General features: G+C 37.9%; 1 protein-coding gene across 5 annotated transcripts in view; it reads left to right on the top strand.

Moving 5' to 3' along the window:
- The window catches only part of LOC150105922 (liprin-beta-1-like), a 268,087-nt gene that overhangs the window by 110,574 nt on the left and 131,258 nt on the right, over positions 1-26,255 (top strand). For 4 of the 5 annotated variants that reach the window (XM_090394411.1, XM_090394410.1, XM_090394409.1 and 1 more), the window contains 2 exons: positions 4,164-4,247; positions 17,528-17,641. In XM_090394411.1, the coding sequence (XP_090250537.1) occupies positions 4,164-4,247; positions 17,528-17,641 (198 nt within the window). Of the gene's footprint in view, positions 1-1,469; positions 1,551-4,163; positions 4,248-17,527; positions 17,642-26,255 lie in introns of those variants that run through there. The other variant, XM_090394413.1, reaches the window with a different exon arrangement.

The following is a 26,255-nucleotide window of genomic DNA, read 5'->3' as shown; positions in this document are numbered from 1 at the left end:
GTCAATCAGTAATCATTGTGTGCCACACTGATATTGCGGAAGACTGAAAAAATGCGAGAGCTAATCTGTTATGTTTTCATATAACTGAAATTTACAAGGACTGGAAAGAAATAGAAATATGTCATGGCTAAACAGAACATTACCAGATCGCGTCTGTGTGCGTAATGCTGATAACTGTACTCGTATGAGGTAGTGAAATGGGTGAATATCAATCTGGTTGCTTTAAAGCGCTTTACAAAACAGCAGAATAGTGCTTGTGAATAAAACTCCTTGATCGTTGCAAAACGGAATACTCGCGACCGTTGACTAGGCCTAGAAAGCATGTACGAATCATGCGTTGTTTAGAAGGGACGGTCGCATAGTCGCTGTTAGTATTTCGCCAAGATCGGGATGATGCGATATTACTTCAGAATATTTTTCTGCTTTCCAAAGTAGGGAAACAGGAGAATGTTCCACTACAGTCGCTATTGTATGTGGAACAGAATAATGGTGCACACAGTGCACATAATCCTCAGAATGGTCACATACTGTGGACGCCAATCTCTCTGAGGTGGATGATGGATGCGTTTACTTCACGAACGATTTTGTTACTTCGCATTTCAGCGAGATAGTTGAATTTGTTTCGTCTTACCAATATATAACTATTTTCTTCTCTTTACTTTGGGGAGAAATAAATATCAACTAGCCCTGCCTCTCAACCCGAAGAATATATTAGAATGTGTAATCCAATGTAACGTCAACATTCTAATTAGTATAATTTCTCTATAAACTGTTGGAAAGAAAAATGTTTGGAACTTTGGTGATCGCGTGCATTCGAAAATAAATCATCATAATCAGTATCATCATTTGAATGATGATACTGATTATAATGATATTTCATTTTTTTTCTGTAAACATTTGTCTTGCTTGGTTTAAAAAATGTATTTGAAAAATCAACCCCGCTGAATGTATTATATTATTAATGCAGTAATTTATAGAACGTTATTTTTTTCCTAATGAACTCCAAGTGACTTTGCTTAAAGCCTTTTGCGTGGATTTACGTAGTTCCTAAATTTATTTAGTCATAATCTAATTTTGTTATTTATTTAGGGGCCCGATAAATATTAAAGTGAAGGCATGAGTAGCTGTATATTACTGTAGTCAAATTTATATCTTTAGAAAAAGGCGTAGTTAAGTATTTTTCTTGTCCACTTCATATTTTACTTACGAAATTTTGAAATGTTAGGTCTCTCTCTCTCTCTCTCTCTCTCTCCTTCCCTCCCTCTGTTTTCATTTGCATTGCTGCCCTCCTGTCCCTATTCCTATAGCTGAATCTACACTAGAAACATTGCCTGTGGGTTACACTTAACCGGGAGGCAGAAAAGCTAATTTTGGCTTCCTTCATCATCTTGGTGGTGATATCATCCGTGAAGCTTGAGAAATAAACTAACAGAGGGCTCTCTCATTCCACATAAATTGAGAGCGTAGGTTTAGGTGTAGAGGTACTTCTATATATTATAGTTATGATCAGAATTTTTATAGATCACTTGAATTCATATTCTTCGAGGATAGTGAGTATAAGTTACACTGTCATTATTAACCGAATTTGTACTTCTGTTTTTCTAAAAACATAGTTAAATCAGTATAAACGTATTTTTTATATACTCATACGTTCTACAGAAAAGATTACTGATATAGCGCCTTAGTTCACTAATTGAACAAAGGTTCATTTAATATGTTCAGGATTACCCTATTCGGAAAACCAGAGATGGTTTGTGCCCCTTCGTGTCTCCATTAAGGGAGCCGCAGCGTCAATCAGGACGATAACAATTATCCGTCACCTAGTATTTTTTTTTTTTTTTTTACCGACTTAATATTCTTCCAAAGTTAGAAGGAATTTTATCACAGGGAGATTCAACCCCACAGCCTGTCGGTGCCAAAGGTTATTCACCGATTATGAAAATCAACATATAGAACAAATCAAACCGTATTAATTCTTTATTAACACTTCACAAACGTTTTTTCAATAGTTATCTTTTTGGGGCCATGCAGACATTTTTTGATTTAGGCATTTTTCAGTTTAGCATGATTGAAGAATATATATATATCAGTACTACTTAATTCTTACTTTAACGTATACAGAATCAGTAACAAGCCATGTGGCGGATTGAAAACAATAGATGCTGGACTTAAAAGATGCTTCTATAACTTCTATAGAAGTTGTACACAGCTTATACGCAACGTTGGTTGGGTAGCTTATTGGGAAATAGGAACCTAGAATGCGTTCTAGTTTGTTAAATTAAATAAAACATCCCTTAATAACTATTATTACTTTTCTCTTAAAATTCTGAAAAACATTTGACTTTTTTTTTTAATGATTTCTCAACTACTATTTGAAAGATTGCAAAAACATAAACATAAAAAAACATGAGTTTTTTTTTGTTTTTTTTTTAACTGAAGGCCGTATTTAAGGTTGTTGTGGCCCTTAAGCTATAACTTTTAAGAGGTCCTTCTACCGAGTAATTTTCGGGTTATCTATACTGAGGAAAAGGCCTCTTGTAACGTGAGGCCCTAAGCTGTAGCTTGTGTGACGTGTAAATCCGGCCTTGTTTAGATTATTACTATTATTACTTTTCCCGAGGCGGAATGGGCCCAAGGAGCTAGAGTGCTCTGGCCCCCCTCCCCTCATTGATTGAGGCCCTTATATTGGTCCTAATTTTTCGGTCCCCCAGCTAGAGCATCATGCGCCTGTGCATATGTACGGCCTTGACTACGTGACACTTCCAAGTAGTCCGAGGACTCATCGTGGGAGGGCACGTACTCTACAACTCTCCGTCTTCACTCTCTAATCCGCCAACTACGCAGAATCGCTACTACCATCATCATCTACACATGACGCCATCCACTACCCACTACTACTGCTATATTTTTATCTTTAAATTGCGTGTGTTCTCAAGGTCGATATTCCTTTACGCGGAACTAAAAATCTGACTTTCCGGGAGAAAAAAAAAAAAAAAAAAATCTGCTACCTCCGTATGAGATCGGCCAACTCACCTTCAATTATTGGGGGGGAAAAAACATATAAAGATTCCTCCCGTTACGACGAGAATCGAACTGAGGCCTTTTCTAATCGAATGGCGCCATGTACCGTCATTTTTCCTATTGCTCTACAGAGGCGCTCAAACAGGAGAAAATAATTAAAAAAAAAAAAAAAAAAAAAGATCAACAAATCCTGCTCTAGGGACTAAATATGGAGTTTTTTTTTTTTTTTTTTCAAGCCACTTCAGACTTCCAGTAATGGACTGGAAATCTCACACAGTGATGTCATTCATTTACCACCCACAGTCCTTTGGGTTAGTTTGACTATGCACACATTCTCCAATTTTCTTTTCAATTCTTATGGAAAATTAACTCCTGATTTACTGATATTTAAATAATGTTTATTTTTATTTTTTTATTTCGGGAACTGATTTGCTACGAAAATCACGAAACAACACCACACATTATTATAACAGACCACCATGAAATTAGTATATTTGTTGTGGATGAGACTTTTGCTTTTCTCCGGTCCTCTTTTAAGTCAATGAATTAAGTTTTATATTAATAAGAATTAACCAAATTTGCCTCTTCAAAACAGCATCAAACATTTTTGGAGTGTTTTTGGTGCACGACCCCAAATGTGAGAACAGTATTCTAAGTTAAGACAGATTTGGAATTTATATTCTTCTATTTTAAAAGTTAGAAAGTGAAATTGTATGGGCGAGAAATAGTGTCCAGGGCAGAAAAACACCAATTTATTTTTATTTATTCATTTTTATTTTTTAAGTAGAGGATGCTATGGATGTGATGTACATATGTCAGGAAAGATTAGAGGTCCAAGGCATCTCCAAAGAGAGATCTGATCATGTATGGAGATTTGAGTAGTATCAAATGGAAACATTTCTAGGCCCATTCAATTGAAGCTTGTTAATTCATTCATTGCAATTAATTAATTCATCAGTTAATCAGTTCAATTTAATTAATATTGATATCTTCTCACTTAAAGCATAAAATATTTATCAGATAATTTAAACTTTTAGTGTTATTTTTTTCATTATAATTGAAAATCTAGCATAATTACACTTTTGTAGAATGCAGTATTATTATTGTCACTCACTATTCCCTCTCTCCTCTTATTTCCACAGCCATCAGGACAAGAAATTGATTATGAAGAACTTCAGGAAAAAATATGCCAACTTGAATCTGATAAGGAAAATCTTGCATTACAGGTAAGAGATTGCATACCTTTCAGTTTACTAAGCATTAAATATCATTACTTTTCTAGAGTATACTCTCTCAAGGAGTATATTGGATATATTATTATTATTATTACAGGCAACTTCAAGGAGTCCTTAGACTCATCAAGGGAGGCCCTAAACATCATGTCAAGAACTATTCAACCTTCACACAGTATCTAACATACTTTGCTTTGATCTCATTCACAACCATGGCACCCACAACAGACTCTGGCAGCTTATTCCACTCATTCACTACTCTCCAAACAAAAAACCTAGTTCTAACACCCTTGGTAACTACACTCTTGCTCAGTTTCCATGGGATGGCCCCTAGTTCTCCCACCACCACCATCACACCTGCTCTGAAAAATTCCGTCTGAATTAATTTGTAAAAACCCTCAGTAATTTGAATGTCTCAATCATATCACCCATTTTCTGCCTATCAACCAGTTTCTGTAAGCCACAAATCTTCAGCCTGTTCTTGTAAGGTTCATTCCATAGACCAGCTACCATCTTGGTCATTTGCCTCTGGATCCTCTCTACCTCCTCCCCATCATTAAGAAACCCTGGCATCCAAATCTGCGCACAGTAGTCAAGATGGGGTCTTATTAAGGCTTGATAAAGAGGAACAGTAACTTGTTTGTCTCTTCAGGTTATTGTTAAAGTATTCCTCGGCAACCAAGTGATCTGATGAGCTGATTTAGCATTTTTGCTATGTGTACTCTCACCCCCCCCTAAATTTTAACTCTCTATTCACCAGTGGCAGCTTATACATAAGCACTGCGAAACTGCAACACCCCCAAGGCAAAAAAATGAAAAAAATAAATTTTGTTTGTTTTTATAAATAATATCAATTCTTACAACATTATATAAATGCAATACAACGTGTTAAAGGTTACAGCTTATGTTTCAACATTGATTGAATAGTTAATAATTGGAATTGTTCGATTAACACTTTAGATTATGAAACAAATGCACTGCGATCTAATGCAGTGTCGGAATTATCACGTTTGGTCAATTCCAGCTAGATTCACTGATATTTGTTTGCACTTGTCACTGCACGTAATTTATCGTTGCCACAGATAAATTGTATGCTTGCATGCGTTGTTTCTGTGAGATACAAAACTTTTATTATTGGTGTGTGTTCATGGTGAGGGTGAAATATTTTTGATAAGTCTTATTTTATTCTGTTAAAATGACATTTATTTATTTATTTATTTATTATAGAACAAGACTGAATTATGATAAGTGTCACTGTTGAAAATATGAAAAGTACGATACTGCTCCACCATACACAACTCTCTGATACCTATCAGACAGCCAATCCTGAATCCAGTTGACTAATCTGACCCATGACCCATGCTGCAACTTAAATATTTTCTCAATTATCGTTACATGAGAAATTATCGTTACACAAAACAAATGCACACTGTGATCTAATGCATTGTCAGAATGTCGAAACTGACACTGCTCATTGAACAGTATTTCTACAGATAAATTGTATGCTTGCGCACGTCATTTCTGTGTACGATACTTTTGTTATTGGTGTGTGTTCGTAGTAAGGGTCAAATATTTTTAATAAAGCAATTTTTTTAATACGTAAATTTACTTATTAATAAATTGGTCACTGATTAGGAAAAAATTAATTAGTTTCTTATTTTGTATATGCAGCACCCCCACTTAATATTTTCACCGGCCACCACTGCTGTCCACTAACACTCCCAAGTCTCTGGCTTCGCCAGTTTTCTGAAATATCGTTCCGCCAATGTGGAACACTATAGTATGATAGCGTAATACAGTTACTAGTAATTATTATTATTATTATTATTATTATTATCCAGGCCTCCATGTAGTCAAAAGACTCATCAAGGGGAGGTCCCCCCCCCCCTAAGAAACAAAGTCTATCATACCACTCCTTAAACTCATTGACCATTCTCGCTCTCACCACTCCATCAGGCAATGCATTCCACGGTTCAACCACCCTCCATGCAAAGAAACCACTCCTCACCCTCTTGCTCACAGTTTCCTTTCGTAACTTGACTGACACCTCCAGGGAGTCCAAATTCTCATCGCGGGCAGGCACTTACTCTACAACTCTCTGTCTCCACCAACTACAATGAACCGCAACTACACCAACGCCATCTACCGCCCACCACCACAATCACTAGTAATTTCACAGATGATCACACACATCCATGCCCGCGGCGGGATTCGAACCTGCAGCCTTTTGAGTGGAGAGCGGATACGCTAACCACTCGGCCAACCAGGCTGGCAAGAGACTTATCAGAGAAACTGTTTCTCCTTATTTATTTCTTATTGAAGAAACTGGATCCATGAGTATGAGGATCCTCTGTGAAGGATTATCCAAGCCATTATTATTATTATTAGTGTGTGGGCACCTACATGGAGATGAAGATTCATTGCAGGAGACCCAAACTATGCAAACTAATGACAATCGAGTCAAATCCATTCCACTCAACCACTCTCCAAGCGAAAAATCCTCACAGTCCTTGCACTCCTCCTAACTAACCACATTCTTACTCAACTTTATGTTGAAATTCAGTCTAAATGCATACAATATTTTCACATAGCAATCAAAATAAAATTATTTTTTCTGTAGCTCCTCAACAAAAATCTTCCTCCAGTTTACTAGCCTTAAACGGCATTTGATTTACATTTAAATAAAAGTTACGGTAACTTTTTAGCAAGGTCCTTTGCTGTAAGTGCAAAAATTTTTAATATAAAAAAAATCTCTCATGTAGATCTCATTGATAATTTAGTGCTACATTTGAGGAAAAATTGGCAAAAAAAAAGATTTGTAATCACCCTACATAAAGACAAATACCTTTTACTTAGCCTAACAGAAACAAAGATCTGGTGTGCTTCATATGCAGTGTAAACAAGTGAATTAAATTCAATTTTTTCCCTTATTTCAGTAATACACTTTATTTTTTTTATCATGTAATTCAAAAAATTCTTAGTACTGATAGAATAGATCAATTGGGTTCAAAGCATTACTGACAATTTTGCTGCTATTAATGATTATGATTTAGATCCTGTCAGTAACTGCTGAGTTCAGTTTTTATTATTTTATTATTATTATTATGGGTATCTCCATAGAGTCAGTAGACTCATCGCGGGAGACCCAAACTAGCAAAACAATATCTACTTTATCTCTTCTTGAATTCATTTACAGACGAAGAACTCACAACTGAGACTGGCAATGAATTCCACTCATTCACCACCCTCCAGGCAAAAAAACCTCGTTCTCACACCCTTGTTAACCACACTTTTCCTTAATTTCCAGGGATGACCTCTTGTTCTTCCATCACTATCACACGGCTGAAACATTTCCCCTGCATCAATCTTATAAAAACCTTTTAGTAACTTAAATGTTTCTATCATATCCCCTCTTCTCTGCCTATCAACCAACCTCTGCAATCCAAGCTCTCAATCTATCAATGTAGGGAAATGCATTTTTTACATCACTCACCAACTTAGTCACTCTCCTCTCAACCCTCTCCACAACCTCCTCATCTCCAAGGAAACCAGGTGACCAGAGCCCAGTAATCCAAATATGCTTTATAAAGGGGAATAATAACCTCTTTATCTCTGGATGTTAGTGTGTTCCTCAATAACCAAGTAATCCTATGTGCAATCTTGGACACCTTAGCAATGTATCCCCTGAACTTCATCTCCCTATCCACCAACATCCCTAAGTCCCTGGCCTTATCAATCTCTTAGAGTACCATTCCATCAATGTAGTACACAGCTGGTAATCTTTTAATCCCAAAATGCATAACTTTACACTTTTCCACATTCAACTGACATCCATTACTTGTTGCCCATTTTGCCAGCTTATTTAAATCATCCTGCAAACTCTCAACATCAGCTTGATATTTTATTGCGCTACCCAACTTTGCATCATCAGCAAACAACTAAATATCTCCCTCAAGCCATTTCCTATATCATTTATGTAGAAATTAAACAACAATGACCCAAGTACAGAGCCCTGAGGCACACCACTGGTCACCTGCCTCATCCTGGACTCTGCTCCTCCATATACCACCTTCTGGTATCTCTTCCTGAGCCATTCTCCTATCCTTATCACCAGTTTAGTATCCATCCCCATCTGCTCCAATTTTTGCCCAACAGTATTCCATGGGGTATCCTGTTCAAAGCCTTAGCAAAATCCAGAAGTATCACTGCGTAGCCATTTCCTTTGTCCACCTCAGATGTCATTCTATTATAAAAAGTTAATAAATTGCTAAAGCAGGGTCGACCTTTAACAAAACCATGTTGGCCCCTATAGAATATCATATCCTGATCCATCCATTCTTGAATTTTGTCTTTAACCAACTTTTCCAATACCTTCACCACCACACACGAGATGGTGATTGGTCTGTAATTAACTACCACAGTTTTAGAGCCACCTTTAACCACGCTATCGGCCAGGACGTATATATACATCCAAGTAAACATAGATGCAAAGTTCATATTAAAATTGTAATACTTTTGAAATTACATTGAAATATATGATGGATACGAAGCATATGAGGATGTGTATTTGATCCATAATGGCCGGTAGGTGAGGTAGTTAAGCAAAGGAGCTACTTTGCCTTCCTTTCACTCCCTAGGGACCATACCAGAGTTCAACTTAAGTTCAATAACCAAGTAAGAGGTGTTGACAATTCCTTTGCACATTCTCCATAACATTTTCTTTTTTTGCAGATCAAGCTTGATGCTACTGCTCATCCATCTAACGCCTACCTTGTTTGTCTTCCTGACCATGGGAGACACAATCTGATATTGCCTTCCTCAGATACCTGCTGATTTTATCCCATGCACTGCTAACATCCTTCCCCTGCAATATGTTCTGCCATGGGATGACTGCAAGCTTGCTCCGAAGCTTGTTATGATTGCCTAACCTGTAGTTCCATATACATCCCTTCTTAAGAGAGAGAGATCCACAAATTTTGCAACCTCCCATGTCAATACCACATGATCGCTCTCGCCAATTGGAGATAACAAGGACACCTTACTTATGCATATATATCCTCTGAACTAATGACCAGATCCAACATTCTCACACCACGTGTCTCTTCAGTTATGTGCTGTTTCAAGTAATTATCTTATAGATGTTTGAATTCCATTTCCTTTTTGCACGTGATATTTCCTCCTTCTAATTGATATCACCATAATTAAAATCCCCCATAATAATCACTAACCCTCCACTCATTGCACTATATTTGGTTGCATTGGTCACTATTTCACACCAGACTGCCTCAAATGAACTCTCATTCACATGTCTATCATCTAGATATACTACTTTCTTTGGCTGCAACTCATCAGCTATCATCAACAGTACTCCCTCCCCCCCTGTTCTATCTTCTCTATCCTCCCTGAAAATACTGTACCCATCACATTCAATTCCAGTGACCACATCTTCTGCTGACAGCCAAGTTTCACTAATGCCTACAACTTTTGGTGAGATTTTACTGATTAATGCCAAATATTCTTCCCTCTTATTTCAAATGCTTCTTGCATTGGTATACAAAAATTGCAGATTCCCTTTTAGTTCTTGTACCAGCTTTAGAACTGATATACATGTCACTAATTTCAGTAGTCCCATGCCAATTTTTATCCCCTCACTCTGCAATTTATTCTGCGAATAAGGATCAACAAATATACAATCACTGCTTAAGTTTCTCCCTCTTACACTCAACCTTTTCAATTTTAGTTTCCCCACCCAAACTTCAACTTGTTCAGAAAACAGTAACTTTTTCCTTCAAACACACTCCAGACATCAACAAATTCCAGACCTCTTTTTTTGCACATTCTTGCAATCATATCACTCATTATGGGTGTGCAAGAGGAACAGGAAAACGGGGAGGCTCAGGGTGGACAGGGGGTACACAGCATGAGAAAGGTGGATGCTCTGAGAGGAGGTGAGAGCATGTGTAGAAAGGAATGTGACAACCTGGGATCAAGAGGAAACAGTTGGAATCGAAAAGTGTTTTAAAATGAATAAGCAGAAAGGGAAATGGCCCCAGTCAAGCATTGAGAGATCACATCGAGTGGGTGGTATCAGTGGAACTATCTGTAGATCCAGAAATGAGCTGTTGTGTTTGTATACAAATGCTAGAAGTATAAGAAACAAGGCAGATGAAATGGTTTGCATTAATTGCGTCTCTTCACCCAAAGATTGTCGGAATAAGTGAGACATGGTTGGAAGAGGACGAAATCCTGACAGGAATAGAGATGGAAGGGTATGATGTGTTTTGTGAGTATAGAAAGGGTAAAAAGGGAGGGGGAGTGCTATTGATGATAGAGAAAGAGTTATGTCCATACAACGTAGAGATGCAAGAGGGAAATAGTGCCAGTGATTTTGAGGCAGTATGGTGTGAGAAAGAGGTGAATGGAATCAAATACTTGGTTGGATGTTTTTATAGACCAGGAAATGTGGGTGGTGGTGATAATGAAATGTATAACCAAATTAGCCAAGCAAATAAGAAAAGGGTGATCATTATGGGTGATTTTAATTATGGCAATATAGACTGGAATGATGGGATGGCAACTGGAAGTAAAGAAAATGAGTTTCTTGAGTTTTTGAGGGAGATAACTACCTCAGATAGTATGTAACAGAAGGCACGCAAGGATTGAGGGTCTTGGATTTGGTCATCCCATCAGAGGATGTAATTATAAATGAGGTATCAAATCATCCACCAATTGGTGAGAGTGACCATGAGGTGATTATCTCGGTGGTTGCCAGCAGTGTGAGGACCTCTGTGAGAAAAGGGCATATGTGGAACTACAAGGAGGGGGGGGGATTATGAATTGCTCAGGAGACAGCTTGTGGGTGTAACATGGAATGAAGAGTTAGCTGGAAAAGAGATCAATGCAGCTTGGGGGGATTTTCAAAACTATCTAGTAGATGCAATGTCTAAATATATTACAGGGGTGAGAAAGTTAAATAAAGTAGGTGTGAGATGGATGAATAAAGAGATTAAGCATGCGATACAGAGAAAGAGAGCATTGTGGAGGCAGCATAAGCGAAGTGGAAATTACCAATTCCATGAGGTCTACAAAGACCAGGCAAGAAGGGTGACTTGGTTGGTGAGGGTAGCTAAAGAGAGGTATGAACAGCAGTTAGCTAATGAAGCCAAAAAGAATCCTAAGGAGTTCTTCCGATATCAAGCCAGCAAAAGAAAGAATGATTATGGAAGGATGACATCGATTGGAGAAAATGATATAAAGACAACTGTTGCTTAATGTGTGGTGGAGATATTTAATGAGCAGTTCATACAGGTCTTTCAATCTTGTGAATGTGACTTCATGGAGAGATTGAGAGCAGTAGATGATGGGGAGGAGAGACTGACTGTAAGTGAGCAAGAGGTGTATGGGGAGTTGAGTAAACTAGATGTTAATAAGGCTGTGGGACTTGATAATATATCACCACGTATTCTGAAGGAATGTGCCAGGGAATTGACACCCGTCTTGACTATTTTTTTAATACGAGTCTTGCACTCGGTCAAGTCCCTAAGGAGTGGAAGGAGGGCAAGATTGTGCAACTTCATAAAGGAGGTGATCGAACTCAAGCATTAAACTATAGGCCTATCTGTGTGTCAGGTGTTGTGGTTAAGTTGTTGGAGAAGCTTGTGAGAACTAGGATCCAGAGTTGGGTTGACAACAATGGTATCATCTTTGATGAACAGCATGGATTTGCTAAAGGGAGGTCATGATTTAGTAATCTACTTACTTATTACAATAAAGTGACTGCTTCTTGGACAGAGGAGAAGGATACACAGTGATATACTTGGATTTCGCAAAGGCTTTTGATAAAGTACCTCATGATAAATTGATAATGAAACTGCAGCAGATGGGGTTGGATATTAGATTGGTGCATTGGATTGGAGATTGGCTGTCTGATAGGTATCAACAAGTTGTGTATGGGTGAGCGATGTCGAGGAAAAGGAAAGTCACTAGCAGAGTGCCTCAGGGATCTGTTTTAGGGCAATTACAAAACTTGTATGTTAATGATATAGGTGACGATTTGGATGGAGATATTCAGTTGTTTGCAGATGATGCAAAATTGGGATGAACCATGAAGAGTAGTGAGATGTTGTGACCTTGCAGGAAGACTTGAATAAATTGAGTGATTGGGCACGGAAATGGGGATGTGAGTTCAATGTTGCAAAATGTAAGATTTTAAAATTTGGAAAACAAAGATGGGATGCAGAATTTATGCTTGGTGAGGATACATTGTTGGAGGTGAAAGAAATAAGAGATCTGTGTGTGTGTGGGGGGGCGATAGTGGATAAGGATCTGAAATTTAGGGGACACATAGCCAAAATTGTGAAGACAACACAATCATTTGGTCACCTGGTTTTCAGAAAGATGTAGAGATGTTGGAAAGGGTCCAAAGGAGACTGACTAAGGTAGTTTCTGACCTCTGGAATGTCGAGTATTTGGAAAGATTGAGGAGATCCAATTTGCAGAGTCTGGTGGACAGGAGGAAGAGGGGAGATATGATAGAGACCTACAAGTTGGTAAGAGGTTGTTATAGGATCAATGTGGAGAAGTTCTACAGAAATTAGTGGGAGATCGGGGGAGAACCAGAGGTCATTCCTGGAAACTGTATAAAGAGGGTGTGAGTAGGGGAATGAGAGGTAGGTTTTTTTCGTGCAGAGTTGTAAATGATTGGAATGCTTTGCCTGAGAGTGTGGTGTTTGCAGGGAGTTTGAATGTGTTCAAAGCACGGTATGATGAGCTGTATGTGTGTGATAAAAGGACGTCCCAGATGAGTCTTTGACTCCATGAGGTCTTGGGTATTAATAATAATAATAATAATCATCGCTTGTCTACTTAACTCATAATTGTCAAAATGAGACAGCACACACACTATCCTCCCATTGACACTTTTCTTCTTCACAATATCTAACAATGTTCTTAAATCTTTTGCTACGCTACCCGATTTATACTACCACTCAGGTCATTTGTACCTACCATAACTATCATCTTTGTTCTGCATCATGCCTTCTCTTTATTGCTAAAGCCACTCTCTATTGTTCCCACCAGCCAACCACTCCTCAGGCATACTGCTCTCCATACCCTTAATCATAGAATCACCACATATTTTACCACTCATAACTTCATTCATGTCCAAGCAAGCATCACTCATGGCTCATTTTCAATCTTAACAACTGTATCGAAATAGATGAGTTTTAAAAGTTTCCTTTTAAAATTCATATAAAATGGCAGTTAAAATGAAGATTGTGTCAAATAATGTGAAAATTAAATAAGTATGTGCTATTAATAACTTATTCGTGATGAAAAGGTGAGATTATTTGTTCAGACATAAACAGTACCTTTTATGGTTTTTAAGAACCATTTGAAGTCTTCCACTTAAAAGCTAAAAAAAAAGTTATATCAGAAATCATTATGACATGGAGTGCTATATTAGGTTTCCACTCTGATGCCATTTAAGTACATACTGATAGTATGTACTTAACTGAAATAAGATAGTATCTTCAAGGGATACTTACTTAAGAGTGGTATATAACTGTACTGTTTAATATTAAAACCCACTCAGATAATGAAGTGTAATTTACCACATGCTTAAAAATAAATTTAAAACTAAATGTATGTTGAGAAGAATAGAAGGTAAGTAATGAGGCTGAGAAAACAGACGGTTTGACTAGTTGAGAAGAGTATAGAATAAAATTGGGAGTTTGAAGCAGAGATCAGTTGGTAGAGAAAGTGACAGTGAAAAGCAGCCAAGTAAGAAGAAATAGTGATAGAGGACATATAGATTGAAGGTGTAGGTTGTGAAGGAAACTTACTTAAGTTTCCTTCACAATGTATGCAATTTAACACCTTCGCTGCCAACTACGAGTATACTTGTAGTTTGTAAACCAGTCACACAAGCCAGCTACGAGTATACTCGTATGACGCATACCGCCGGCAACGAGATTACTGTACTGACCTTGAAGAAGTGAAAATGCTTGGCTTGTGGAGCTAGCATCAAAACTGTGTATTCTCATAGATGGTATATGCTCTGCACAAGCCAACTACGAGTATACTCGTATGACGCTTACCGCCAGCAACGAGATTACCGTACTGACCTTGAAGAAGTGAAATTGCTCGGCGTATGGAAACAGACTATGCCGAAGTAGCGTGGCAGCGAACGTGTTAAGCAATGTATGGTAATTTCATGATTCAAGGATTAGTGTGTATGATAAAAGTATTTAAAAGGATTACTTGACTGAGTCTGACTGTAAAGAGGGAGACAACAAAAAACAAAATGATTTTGCTAGTAAGGAATAATTTGATTTGAATGGTTGTAATTGTGAGATGAAGTGATTGTGTTAAGGAATAATTTGATTTGAGTGGAAGCACAAATTGCATGATAGCATTTGAGAGCAGTAGTAGAGATTATCAAATTGAAGATTTTAAGGATAGAATGGTGTGTGTGTGTGTGTGTGTGTGTGTGTGTGTGTGTGTGTGTGTGTGTGTGTGTGTGTGTGTGTGTGTGTGTGTGTGTGTGTGTGTGTGTGTGTGTGTGTCAGTAATATATGGCAGAGAGAGCCAAGAAGAACAAGAATGATAATAGTGATGGATGATATGCTGATTACTGCTGAATGTACAGAAAGAGGAATTTGGATTATGAATACCTGGAATAACTTTGAAGGAAGAAATGAAATGTGTGTTATGGGCAATGGGTAATGTGTGTTAATTAGTCCACTTCTTGGGAAAGTGAAGATGCATATTTTTATGCAGAAAACTGGGAGAAGGGGAATAATTTATGGATTTCATCTTTTGAAATCATTTATGTTATAATATATTACTTCAAGTGTGAAATATTATTACTATATGATACCCTCCATAGATACCACTACGTAATACGCTGTCTACACCACACTATCATAACAGTATTTTTATCTGTTAACTGCATGTTCTCAGTAGGTTTGCCTATTTTGTTGAAATTATTATTATTATTATTATTACCACCCCCAAGACCTCATGGAGTCAAAGACTCATCTGGGAGGTCCTTTTATCACACACACAGCTCATCATACCGTGTTTTAAACACATTCAAACTCCTTGCAGACACCACACTCTCAGGCAAGGCATTCCAATCATTCACAACTCTGCACGAAAAAATCTGCCTCTCACTCCCCTACTCACACCCTCTTTATACAGTTTCCAGGGATGACTTCTGGTTCACCCTGATCTTCCACTATTCTCTATAAAACTTCTCCAGCATTGATCCTATAACAACCCCTTACCAACTTGTAGGTCTCTATCATATCTCCACTCTTCCTCCTGTCCACCAGACTCTGCAAATTGCATCTCCTCAATCTTTCCTCATACTTGACATTCCAGAGGTCAGAAACTATCTTAGTCAGTCTCCTTTGGACCCTTTCCAACATCTCTCTTCATCCTTCTGAAAACCCGGTGACACAAAATGTTAATTAACATTTTGTCCTGAGTTTCCAGGATGAAATGTTGATATTAATGAATGAATATGGTAGATTGGTAACTTGCTGCAGAGGACATACTTAAGTTACTCAGTGAGCAATTCATCAGGGTGCTTCATCCTTCTCAGCGTAAAATCATAAAAATCACAGGTATAGTGAAAATGGGAGGAGCAGCTTACTGGTGAGTGAGAAAGTGATATATAAGGAGTTAAGCAAGCTTGATGTTACTAAGGTAATAGGCCTTGATGATATATCTCAATGTGTCTTAAAGGAATGTTCCAGGGAGTTGAGCATGAGCCTCGGCATACCTGTTTAACAAAAATCTTGCAACAGCACAAGTCCCAAATGAGTGGAAGGTAGGTAACATTGTTTGACTTCGCAAAGTTTGTAATAAGGCTGATGCTACAAATTATAGACCAATCCGCATATCTGCTGTTGTGATTAAGCTGTTGGAGAGGTTGGTGAGAGTTGGATACAGAAGTGAGTGGATGACACCAATGTTCTCTGTGATTGTCAGCATGGATTTGTTAAAGGGTGGTCATGTTTTACCAGTTTACTTATGTACCATAACAAGGTGACAAATGCATATACAATACTATAGTAAGATTTTGTAAAGACTTTTATAGATTGCCACACAACAAGTTCGTAATGAAATTGGAACAGATGGGATTGAGTGCTAGATTATTGAAACTTTTTGCAGATGATGCAAAATTGGAAAGAACCATGATCAATGAAACAGGTGTTATAGGAGGAATAGAATAAATGGTATGAGTGGGCAAGTGACAGGAAAAGTCACTTCAATGTTGCAAGGTTCTGAAATTTGGTAGACAACCATGAGATGCGAAGTATACATTTATGGGGAAATTTTGTATGAGATTAAGAAGACAAGAGATCTGGGAGTGGTGATGGAGAAGAGTCAAGTTTTCAGATCATATTCCACAAGTTGCAAAGTGATTGCATCACATTATGGAAATTATGCAGAGGACCTTAGCGTGCAGAAATAGAGGTTATGTTCCTTTGTATAAGGCCTTGATCAGGCCACATATGGGTTATTGTACACAGATTTTTGTCACCTTGTTTTCATAGTGGTGACAGTGCATTAGAAAGGATCCAGAGATCTTGACTAAGATGGTAAGAATGTGGGATACAAAGACAGATTGAGGGAATACAGTTTACAAAGTTGAATGTATAGGAGGAGAGTGAATATGATTGAGATGTTTAAGTTGGTAAAGGATGGTTACTGGGTTAATGTGGAAGAAATTTTTCATAGCATGGAAGATGGGGTAGAACAGCAGGCCATTTCTGAAAACTGTATACAGGTTTTTTGCATGGAGAGGGGTTGGTGAGTGGAATGCATTGCCTGAATTGTAGTGAATGTGGACCCATTGAATCAGTGTAAAGCACACTTTGATGAGTTTTGTATGTGATAGTATGTACCCCCCTGCAGTGAGTTTTTTGATCCCATGGAGGTCTGGTGTTATAATAATAATAGGAAGGTTAATCATTTCTGTGTAGCCCTGATGTAAAGAGGTTTAATCCATGTATTTGTGTGATTCACAATTGGCAACTGCATTATATTCATTCAGTTTGTTTATGCCACTCATTAATTGACACATTTTACATTTGAAAAAATGATTGAACCACAAGTGTAAAAAAAATTACATGGTTATAAAGAAATATTTAATTTGCAGAATGGGTGACTGCATCAGCTAGTCATTATTTCATTATTTTTATTTAGATTGTATTACTGTAATTGTTATGCAACATTACATTTTCAGTTTATTAATATAACAGGTAAATGTACTGACTGAGCAGATCGATGTACAGAGTGAGAAAATTCATGAAATGGAAGCCGAATTGACAGACAAGAAAGGTGAAATTGATCACACAAAGGAATTGTTGCAACAGGTAATGCTCAGAGAAGACTGAGGTATATTATAATTTAAAAATTACATTCTTATTATCAGTATTACACCTTATTATATGCAAATAATAGTTTGCACATAAATTTGCATATCATGCTTTTCTATTTATAAAACATTTGACTTTTAAATGACCGTTAATTTAAAGCCACAATATAGTACACTTTCCATTTACTGCTTTTCATTGTAGTATGTTCAAGTTACCAGGATTAATTTGTCCCTAGCAGTGAACAATTAAACTCTGATATTTTAGGTTAATCACTAATTAAAGTTAGCCTGCAATTATTTTTGTAGTCTTCAGTGGATAAGGCTTCCTTATTCTACTAACAGTATGTGTGCTTAATCCTGCTGATTTAAAAAAAATAATAAATCATTTGAGTAATAGATAATTGCACATCCAATACATCACACTTTGCTTATTAGAGCTTGTCATGGCATGAAAAACTTTGTAAAAAACTAAACAAAACTAATAGAAAATGTAAAATGATTTTTCTTTGTTACAAAACATTATTTTTAGGTTTATTTTTGGGTAATATATTTCCAACTTCCCATTTTTTTCTTCATTCTAATAAAGAAAAATGGCGTTTATTATTGTATAATACAATATGTTGTACGGTATTTATTTTTTTATGGCAATCCTAAATGGAAAACGGTTATAGCAACTTTGACATATTGTGGTTATGCTGCAAATTAAGGACTCATAATGAAGAACAATAACTTCCTTATAATGGTCATCAATGTCTTTATCAACATCCCTATATTCTTTGCACTGTCTCCCAAACTTCAACTCCATGTCTATTACTCTCAGAACCCTAGCTATCAGTTTTGTACAGTGTAGGCCGTAGCATGTGGCAGTGAATTTGAGCTGTGTAGAAGAAAGTGATTTTTAATTGATGAATAGTCCGTTTTTTTTGCTGTTTTTCTATGTTTTTGATGCTAAATCGTTTCTCTGAATATGAGTGTACTTCAGTGGTTGTTTTTTGGAAGTTAGTTGCTGTCCGATATAATATATTTTGGTTACCTTCGGAATCGAATGCATAACGGTGGAAGACAAAACGAAGCTAAGTTTTCATTACTGTATTTAGTTATATTTCATTTTATTTAGTGTACTTAAATGTTTTGTTTTGCTTGCAATTGTTTGTACTTTTTTTTCTATTTATTTAACGGAATTTATTAATTGAATAATTAACGATTACGCTACTCGGCAGTAAGGAATGATGGCGGATTCAGCAGCAGTCGCAAGTGGCGTATCGCCAAGTCCTCTGCCATTTAAGAACTCAATTATTAGCAATATCATAAGGGACTTTGTGGCATGCAGTACTTGCGGCATGTATGCATCTCGGGAATTAGATATGTGGCTTGTGAAAGAGAGCGGAGAGCGTATATGCGCAAAATGCAGGCAGTTGGAGGAAATAAGTGCATTAGAAATATCGATATCCGACTTTGTTGCTCCAGGAACGGGGAATGAATGAAGGAAGACAAGTAGTGTGATAGGAGAGAATGAAAAAAATATATATATGAATGAGAAAATAATAGTTGATAGTGTGGAAGGTGTGAGTGACTGTGAAAGTTTAGGAGATGGTTTTATTTGGGAGAGTGAATTTAGATTAAGAGTGACTGACCTGCAGAGGGAGATAGATGAGTTGAAAGAGGAGGTGGAATGTCTTGTGAATGAGAGCAGAAGTATGAAAGATAAGATTAGGAGAATGGAAGAGATAAATGCAAGGAGAATCAGAGTAGGAGAGAGAGAGAATTTAGGGAGTATGAGTGAGAGGTATGGGGGTGCTAGAAGAGGAGAGAATGGAAACAGTAGAAGAGAGGGAATGCTAGCAGACGAGAGGATGGAAACAGTAGGAGAGATGGAATGAGAGAGATATGGAAGTGCTAGAAGAGGAGAGAATGGAAACGGTAGGAGAGATGGAATGAGAGAGAGGTATGGGAATGCTAGAAGACGAGAGGATGGAAACAGTAGGAGAGACAGAATGAGAGAGGGATATGGAAGTGCTAGAAGTGGAGAAAATGGAAACAGTAGGAGAGAGAGGTATGGGAATGCTAGAAGAGAGAATAGCAGTAGAGGAGAGTGTATGAGAGAGAACTATGGGAATGAAAGAAGAGAAGAGAGGGAATGGTAAGAGGTATAATGTATGGCGACTCAATGATCTGTGGTGTTCAAGATAGGATGCGTGAGGAGTGTTTGCCAGGAGGAACAATAGAAAGGGTGGCTATGGTAATTAAGAGAGGTGAAAGGGTGGATGAGATGATTGTGATGGTAGGAACGAATGACTTGAGTGGTAATGTAAGTTGGGCAGCGAGAGATATGAGGTTTTTGCTTGAGACTGTATGGAAGAAGAGAGAGAGAGGAAAAATAGTGTGTGTGTTGCCTAGGTATGATAATGATGAGCTGAGCAGAAGAGCGGTGATATTGAATGGCATAATAGCAAGAATGTGTGACAAGAGAGGACTGGTATATGTGGATGCTTGGAGTGCGTTTGAGGAAAGAGAGAAATTGTATGCGAGAGACCGTTTACATTTGAATGAGGAAGGACATAGGCATCTGGAGAGATTGCTGTTCTGAACGAGTCAGTGTGTCCCAGGGAGGATGATAGCAGGGGAGGCCTCTTGTGGGAATGGAAACTTGGGAGAAGGGAGACGATGTCAGGTAACACTGAGCCCAGTGGAGTCTAGAAGGGATAATGCTGGGTATAGAAACAATGGCATTTATATGCTTTATACTAATGCCAGGAGTATCCGGAATAAGGGAGAGGAATTGGTGGCGCAGATAGCATCAGCCTGGCCAAAAATTATTGGGATCACTGAGACGTGGTTGACAAAAGGGGATATAATAACAGGAATAGAAGTCGCTGGGTATAGCATTTTTCGTCAGGATAGGAGGGGAAAGCGTGGTGGTGGGGTACTGTTTATGATAAGTGATGACCTATGTCTTCTAAGAGTGGAGGCTTTGGAAGGAAGTGAGACAAATGATTTTGAGAGCATATGGTGTGAGGTAGAGGTAGGCAAGACAGGATATTTAGTGGGGTGTTGCTACAAACCCAGGAGCACGGAGGATGGGGACCAGGAGATGTTTAGACAGCTAAGTTTGGCAAGTGCAAGAAGAATGATTGTTATGGGAGATTTTAACTACAGTAGTATAAATTGGAGAGAGGAAGATGCATGTAGCAATAGTGATATGGAATTTCTAGAATTCTTGAGGGACCAATGTCTTAGGCAACATGTAACAGAGGGAACAAGAGGTCAAGAGTTTTAGATTTGGTTATAGCATCAGAAGAGTTGATAATAACTGAGATGACATTTCTCCCACCAGTTGGAGAGAGTGACCATATGGTTTTGACTTGGAAAATAAATAGACATGCAGGAGTATCAAAGAGACGGGAACTTATGTGGAATTACAATGCAGGTGATTATAATAGTCTTAGACGTAAACTTCGGAACGTTTTATGGAGGGAAGAATTGGAAAGCCGGGATATCGTTAGTGCGTGGGAAATTGTGAAAGAATATTTGTTATCAGCAATGGTAAGTTGTATAACACGAGTGAAGAAGAGGACACAATTTGGAGTAAAGTGGATGACAAACAATATTAAACAGGAATTGCATGTGAAAAAGAGGCTATGGAAGAGATATAAGGAGACAGGTGAAGAGATGCATGAGGAATATAAGACACAGGCCAGAAGAGTGACTAGTGTGGTAAGGAAAGCGAAACTGGAATATGAGAGGAGATTGGTCCTAAAATCCAAAGAAAATCCTAGGGAATTTTTTAGCTATGTGGCCAGTAGGAGGAGAAATGACTGTGGAAGAATGATATTGTGGGATAAAAATGGGAATAGAGTGATTGATGCAGAGGACATAGTGGAATTGTTCAATGACCACTTTATTGGAGTATTTCATCCTGGAGGAGTCAGTTTTAATGCTAGAGGGATAGGGCAGGTTCAAGGTTTTAGAGGTACAGGAGGAGAGTGTGTTTCAGATACTGAGAACTCCGGATGTCAATAAAGTTTTTGGACTGGATGGTATTTCACCATGAGTTTTGAGAGAAAAACTGCTAGGGAACTGACAGTGCCTTTAACCTGGCTTTTCAATGAAAGTCTGGCTTCGGCAAAGGTGCCCAGGGAATGGAAGGAAGGTAAGATAGTGCCATTGCATAAGGGTGGTAACAGACTGGAAGTGTCTAATTATAGACCAGTCTGTGTGTCATCAGTAGTTGTTAAGATTTTGGAGAAATTATTGAGGGACTGTATACAGCATTGGGCAGATGAGGGTAATGTTATCTGTGAGAGTCAACATGGATTTATGAAGGAGCACTGTTGTTTTAGTAATATGTTAGCGTTTTATAATAAAGTTACAAGAGCAGTAGATGAGGGAAAGACATATACTGCCATTTTCTTGGATTTAGCGAAAGCATTTGACAGGGTGCCACATGATAAGCTGATATTTAAGTTGCAACACATGGGTCTGGATGTCAGATTGGTCAATTGGATTCAGGATTGGCTGTCTGATAGGTATCAGAGAGTTGTGTATGGTGAAGCAGTTTCAAGGAGACAGAAGGCTACAAGTGGGGTCCCACAGGGCTCAGTACTAGGACCTATATTGTTTAACCTTTATATCAATGACATTGCCAGTGGATTGCAAGGGGATATTCAGTTGTTTGCAGATGATGCGAAGCTGGGAAGGATTATTAGTAATAGCGCAGATGTGGTAGCCCTGCAAGAGGATTTAAATAAGCTAGATAGATAGGCAAATGAATGGGGGTATCAGTTTAATGCAGCAAAATGTAAGGTCTTGATATCCATGGAATGCAAATGAATGGGGGTGTCAGTTTAATGCAGCAAAATGTAAGGTCTTGAGGATTTGGGAAACATCGATGGGATGCTGCATACTCTATGGGAGGAGTTATACTGGAGGAAGTTGGGGAGACAAGAGATCTGGGGTTGATGATTGATAGAAACCTGAAGTTTAGGGGACATATTGCAAAGGTGGTGAAGGTAACACAGAGGATTGCAGCAATTATGAGAAGAACACTGACCTGCAGAGATAAGAGGGTTATCATTCCGTTGTATAAGTCTCTGATCAGACCACACTTGGATTATTGTTCTCAGATTTGGTCCGCAGGATTTGAAGGGGATAAATTAACTGTGGGAAAGATACAAAGACGGATGACAAAGATGCTCTCAGGACTGTACAAGGATAGTTATGAGATTCGGCTGAGGGAATGTGGACTGCAGAGTTTGGCGGATAGAAGAAGGAGAGGTGATATGATTGAGACTTTTAAACTGTTGAGAGGTAGTTACAGGGTTGACACTGGAGAGTTCTTTCACTTGGTTGAACAGCGGGAAGGAGTGATGACAAGTTACGAAAGGAAACTGTGAGCAAGAGGGTGAGGAGTGGTTTCTTTGCATGGAGGGTGGTTGAGCCATGGAATGCATTGCCTGATAGAGTGGTGAGGGCGAGAACAATCAATGAGTTTAAGGAATGGTATGATAGATTTTGTTTTTCTTAGGGGGAACCTCCCCCTCGATGAGTCTTGACAGACTTTATGTTCTTAGGAAGGACCTCCCACGATGAGTCTTTTGACTCCATGGAGGCCTGAATAATAATAATAATAATAATAATGATAATAATAATAGTAATTCCACCTGTGTAATACAGCATTGTAACACCTTAAATGCAAAATACTCAATCTCGAAATGTTTCAACATTGAACTGGCATCCATCGTATTTCTTTTATCATATTGTATTGTATTATTTTATTCATTTTATTGCTTCATCCATTTTAGTTCTTTTCCTGGCTTAGAATCACCAACAACCAATTGAATATCCTCAGTGTTTTTTACATGCAAATTGAACAACAGTAGTCCAAACACATTCCTTGTGGCTCACCACTAGTCACTTATACTATGACTACAACATATTACTCTTTGAAGCCAGTTCATCAACTAACCTCTTATCTACTTCACTAATGTCATATTATCCACCCATTTGTTCCAGTTTATGTAATAGTCTTTCACATGATATCTTGTTAAATGCCTTTTTGCAAAGTACAATGGTAAGCTGTCTCTTTCATCCAACTCAAATGACATTTTATTATAAAAAGTGAGTAAATTATTAAAGTGAGATCCATTCCTTCCCAAAATCATGTTTCTACTCATAAACAATCATATACCTCTCCACACACATTCCTGAATTTGGTGCTCAAACCAACCAACATATCCAGGACTAATGCCTACTCCAGAAGTGTCAGTTGGTCTATAATTTGTTATCCTAGTTTTGGATCTGCCCTTATCTAATGGACTCATCCTACTCTTTCTATTCCCTTAGAACTCAAGCAGTGCTGAGACCTGAATTAAATAACCTCTCATAGGTATTATCAGTTCTCTACATTCCTTCATTCATATGCTGAAATGCAGTATAATTCCATTGCATTCACATAAAGATTCTGTAATATTCAATATTGCAGTTGTGCAGTAGATCAGCTGGAGATTGAACTTGAGCATCTCCAGTACATCCACCTCAATTTCTTCATCCATTCCCATCACATCAGATAGCATGTTATTTCCACCTGGACTTCTCAAAGTGATCACTCAGTCATTTAAGTTCTTTCATTGTCCCCTTACCACCATCTCTATTCATTAAAGTTATCTTTCCATAATCATTCTTTCTCTTAATTAACACATTGCAACAAGTTTTATTTAGCAATAAAACTTGTTGGAATTCCATTTATCTACTCAATTAATATAGAATCATTGCCTTTCTTACCACATCACTCTTTTGCCTGTGCATTTCACATCACACTTTTCTTTATATTCCTTCTGCAATGTTTTTTTTTAATGCAGTTCCTGTTGGATGTTTGTCTTCATGCAATTTTAACTAATTCCTAAATCATCTATCTAACTTTGAGAATGCCATCCCAACTCTGCTTCTTTCAAGCATTTCCTGAGTATTTTTCATGCATTGCTAAACTCTCTCTCTCTCCCTCTCTCTCTCACACACACACACACACACAAAAAAAAAAAACTGTTGATGCCATAATATTTCTTCAAGCTCTATTCTAAAAGAACCATAATTACTTGTCCTGTAGTTTCACATGTATATTTTTCATGAAAATACCACATGCCTTAGCTGCCTTACAAGTGCAAGACCAATGGTTATTCTCCCCATTGGAGGCAAACTGGTTATTGATTTTATAAGAAAATCCTCTGCTGCTGCTGTTCCTAGATTCAGCACTCTTAAGCTTTGGATTCCTTCTATTGCATGCTGCTCCAGGTAATAGTTCAAAACTGTATACATTTCCATAATACATTTAGTTTAATCCTTTATCCAAGTATAAGCAAACTAAGTTTGCACCTGAAGTATCTTCTGGATTGAGGCAACTAGTGGTAAAAGTGGACCAAGCTCTCATCACTCCTTGTCTCAGTATCTCCCATAATGCCAAGCACATCTCCTTACGGACATATATAATGCTATGCATTAAGGGAAGGGCCACTACCCAGACTGGTTTCGACCTTTATTGAATGTTCAAGTACAGGTCAAACTCCAAAAACTCAGTGTTGTTCCCCTCAGTAAGATATTAGCAGTGCATGGGAAGTTAGGCAAAGTGTAAGGAACCACTTTGCCTAACTTCCACTCCCTAGGGACCATACCAGAGTTCAAACTTAAATTAAATATCCAAGTAAGAAGGTTTAACAATTCATTTGCACATTCACTCAACACCCGAGCTGATATTCTATCTAAGCCTACACCAGTGTTTGCATTTAAATTTTGCAATATATTAAATACCTCTGATTCTTTAGCTTCAATTCCCACATTAGTTATTGCTACAGGTACAGAGATATCCTCACTTGGGTGATAGACTTTTGAAAAGTGATCACTCAGTAACTCGACTATTACATCTGATTTTGTCACCTCAATACCATCAGCACCCACTAAAGTTATCCCATCTGACACAATCTGATATTGCTTTCCTCAGATACCCACTGATTTTATCCCATGCACTGCTAACATCTTTCCCCTGCAATATGTTCTGCCATGGAATGTCTGCAAGCTCACTCTGAAGCTTGTTATGATTGCCTAACCTGTAGTTCCGTATATACATCCCTTCTTAACAGAAAAATCCACAGATTTTGCAACCTCCCAAGTCAATACCACATGATCGCTTTCACTAATTGGAGGTAATGAGGACACCTTACTTATGCATATAACTTCTGAACCAATAACCAGGTCCAACACTCTCACACCACATGTCCCTTCAGTTATGTGCTGTTTCAAGTAATTATCTCATAGAAGATGTATGAACTTCATTTTCTTTTTGCTACGTGATATTTCCTCCTTCCAATTGATATCACCATAATTAAAATCCCTCATAATAATCACTAAACCTGCACTCATTGCACTAATTTGCTGATGCATGAATTCAATATCTCCCCCTGTACTCCCTGGTCTATAGCAGCATCCAACTGTATATTTGGTTGCATTGGTCACTATTTCGTACCAGACCGCCTCAAACGAACTCTCATTCACATGTCTATCATCTTGATATACTACTTTCTTTGGCTGCAACACATCAGCTATCATCAACAGTACTTCTCCCC

This window comes from Typopeltis vanoorti, chromosome 6 (genome assembly GCF_054136105.1).
Source record: "Typopeltis vanoorti isolate ZY-2024b chromosome 6, IOZ_Tvanoo_1.0, whole genome shotgun sequence".
Lineage (NCBI taxonomy): Eukaryota > Metazoa > Arthropoda > Arachnida > Uropygi > Thelyphonidae > Typopeltis > Typopeltis vanoorti.
Note: the sequence above shows the minus strand (reverse complement) of the source record. Positions and strands in the feature narration are given on the sequence as shown.